Genomic DNA, 3,003 nt, shown 5'->3' with positions numbered 1-3,003 from the left:
TCAAACAGATCGACATACACACAGATTTACCGCAGTCCACAAGCACAGCAGCCCTACCTCGTACTACCTGCCCGCGGTGAGCCAGCCCTTTCCTCAGTGTTTGCGGGGACCTGCTTCCTATTTATCGTCTCGTTGCGAGCTCGCCTTTTTATTTCCCCCTGAATTTGCAAGGCCGAATTAATTACCTTGATGGATTGCCGTTATGTTCCCTTCCCACCACGCACCAGCAGACCCACGGCCGGAGGGCCTGCCTTAGCCAGCACGACAGAACCATCTTCAGCGATGCTCCTGGTGGATGTCCTCCTCTGTGTGGCCGCCCTGACATCGCTTGCCGTCCCCATCGCCTACTAGTACGTCAAGGGACAATGGCTCGCGAGCAGTCGAGGGTTCTCACTCGGCGGGCGGTGTGCCCGCAAGGCCACAGACGCCGCACGAGAAAGGTGCAGTGTCGCTTGGAGCGGGAGATGCTCGGGTCGTGTCTGCTCAAGGATACGTCCACGCGGAGCCACATGACCCGCCCCGCACGTCGCCTCTACAGATCGTGTTGAGATTACTCTTTGTGTGTTTATGCCGGCAGTTGTGTTGATGTGTCTTCTAGTGTGCCCCAGTCCACACACCCTTGTCGTGCCAGTGTGCTGTGAGAGAGAGAGGTAAGTAAGTACCACCTTCGTAAGTAAGTAATGAGGTGAAGAACAGTTAGGCTCGGACTGGACACCGGCGCGGTTTGTGGCTTGTGGGTGGACGCCTGGTGGACGCTGGACAGAGGTCAGGATCTCAGGAAGGAGAGAGTCTCAGACGATGTCGTTGTCGATGACGGCGATATCGCGACACACAGACAAACAAACTCACAAACACCACTCCGACTCGCTCGACTCACGACCAGGCACGACCCCGGCCCACGACCAGGCACGTAACGCGGTTGAGGGCTAGAGCAGCCGGCGGGCTGCTCCGCGCCTCCAGGCTCCAGCAAACTCGCCGGCCGCAAGGCACGGAGACGAGAGCATGTGGGCTGTGGGGTTAGGTGAGTGAGGTGTCTATCAGAAAGAAGCTCCCCACACGGGCCAGGCACCAGTCCCTACCCCTTGCTTATCCTCTTGGAGAGGGTAGGTAGGGCAGGTAGGTGTTATGCCGCTGCTTGTCTTTCCGACCTAAAACGAATCGTTCAGCACTTGGAGCGCTTGGAGTGCAGTTGGTAACCGCACACCCAGGGTCGGGGAGCTGAGAAGCGCACCCAGCAGGCCGGGTGATTGGTATCGGGCTACGGACACGCCTCCGCGACTTCTTTTTTTGTTGCTTGTGTTAGTGCCAGTGCGCGCCAGTCCCGTGCCCCGTGTCGTGCGAGGGAGTTTTGTTGTAACATTGTTTTTGCTCGCACAAATTTCGAAAATTCTTTTTGTCGGTCGGTCCGTCGCAGGCTGTGCCTCTTTTGGTACCTGTGTCGAACCTGTGTGCTGTGCGAGAGAGTTCTTTTTCTTGAATTCTTTTTGTCTATGTTAGTCAAGAACACACACTCGAGCGTTGTTGGCATTGACCTGGCATCGACCCTTTCTCCCTGACCTGAGCCTCTGGATGCTCGGCCCGACCTCTTTCCTCACCAAGGGCAAACCCGGCCAGGGCGCCAGTGGGCTTGGCCTCGGGCCGACGGACACGCTCACGGGCGGCAGGAAGACAGCCGCGCTCGCCGGCGACGCCAACGAGGCATCATCCGCCCGCGGCAGGAAGGGTGCAGGAGAGGATGGCCGACGCAAGGCCAAGAAGAACCCAGACCAGGCGCGAAGAGCCGCGACGACCACTGGCTCCGGCCTCTCCAAGTCGGCGCCGCTGCGCGGAGGAGGTGGAGGGCCGTCGGCAACCGCCACGCTGGGGCACTCGCTCGCGCCCGGTGGCAAGGGCACGATGGCTGACGAGCTCGACATGTCGGACCTGAACTCCAGCATCGAGATCGATGCCGGCCACGCTGATCGCTCACTCGACGCGTCCGACTCGTTCGAGCTGGAGGAGCTCGGCCGCGGCTCGGCCGCCCCTGCCTCCTCCTCTTCGAGGGCGGCCTCCAAGGCACGTGCACCGGCGCCGGCCGCCACGGCGCGCGCGCCGCCCGAGAAGGAGGAGCTCGAGTACTCGATGTCCTTCGAGGCCGACGCCCTCCCGCCGACTGCGCCGCAAGAGCCGACGGCGCTCACGCCGGCGCTGCCCGTCCCTGTCGCGCAGCCGGTCGCTACTCCGCCGGCCGCTACTCCGCCGGCCGCTCCGCCGGCCGCTCCGCCGGGGCCGGTCGCAGCCCCGTCGCGCGTCAACCTCTCCAACATCAAGCCGCTCGTGGCGAGGCCGGCCCCGCCGCCGCCCTCCCACCCAACCGCCGCCTCCGCGCCGCCCACCCCGCCAGCGGCGATAGTGGCGGGCGGCGGCGTGGGCGGCGGGTGGGCGGCGGTGGTGCCGCCGCCGGCCGACGCGACGCGTTTCGAGGCGGCGCTGTCGGCCGCGGAGGACGCGCGGCGGCAGGCGGAGGCGAGCGAGCGACAGAGCAGGGCGCAGGTGCGCGAGGCGAGGGCCGAGGTGCCGGAGACGTGGCGAGGGTTGCCGGTCAGCTGTGAAGTGTGGTGCTGGCTGAGGAGGCGACTTCTTTGCAGGCGGCGGACGCGCGCGAGGCGCTCGACCGACTCCGCTCGCTGACGCGCGAGGGCCCGTCCGGCGGCGCGCACGTGGCGCACGAGATCGAGGTGCAGCAGCTGCACGCGCGCCTCGCCGGCGCGCTGAGCGAAGCGGAGCTCACCCGCCAAAAGGCAAGACTGCCCGAGATGACCCGAGATTGACCGAGATTGCCCGAGATTTCCCTTGAGGCGGAGCTCGCTCGCCGACAGGCGGAGCAGGAGGTGTCGGCGGCCAAGGTGGAGGCGCAGCTCAGGGTGTCGCGCGCAGACTCGTCGCTCAAGATAGCGGAGGAGAAGCTTGCCCAGCTCGCCGCGCAGCACGGCGAGCGCTCGCTCCACCTCGAGCAGTCTCGCA

General features: G+C 64.9%; 1 protein-coding gene across 1 annotated transcript in view; it reads left to right on the top strand.

Moving 5' to 3' along the window:
- The first annotated feature begins 1,516 nt into the window (after positions 1-1,516).
- Positions 1,517-3,003, top strand: part of EMIHUDRAFT_471515 (hypothetical protein) — a 3,615-nt gene continuing 2,128 nt past the window's right edge. The window contains exons 1-3 of the mRNA XM_005789580.1: positions 1,517-2,553; positions 2,628-2,717; positions 2,859-2,995. Coding sequence (XP_005789637.1) covers positions 1,570-2,553; positions 2,628-2,717; positions 2,859-2,995 — 1,211 coding nt within the window. The 5' untranslated portion in view covers positions 1,517-1,569. The remainder of the gene's footprint in view (positions 2,554-2,627; positions 2,718-2,858; positions 2,996-3,003) is intronic.

The sequence above is a fragment of the Emiliania huxleyi genome, assembly GCF_000372725.1.
Source record: "Emiliania huxleyi CCMP1516 chromosome Unknown EMIHUscaffold_1265, whole genome shotgun sequence".
Taxonomy (NCBI): domain Eukaryota; phylum Haptophyta; order Isochrysidales; family Noelaerhabdaceae; genus Emiliania; species Emiliania huxleyi.
This window is presented reverse-complemented; position numbering and strand designations above follow the sequence as displayed.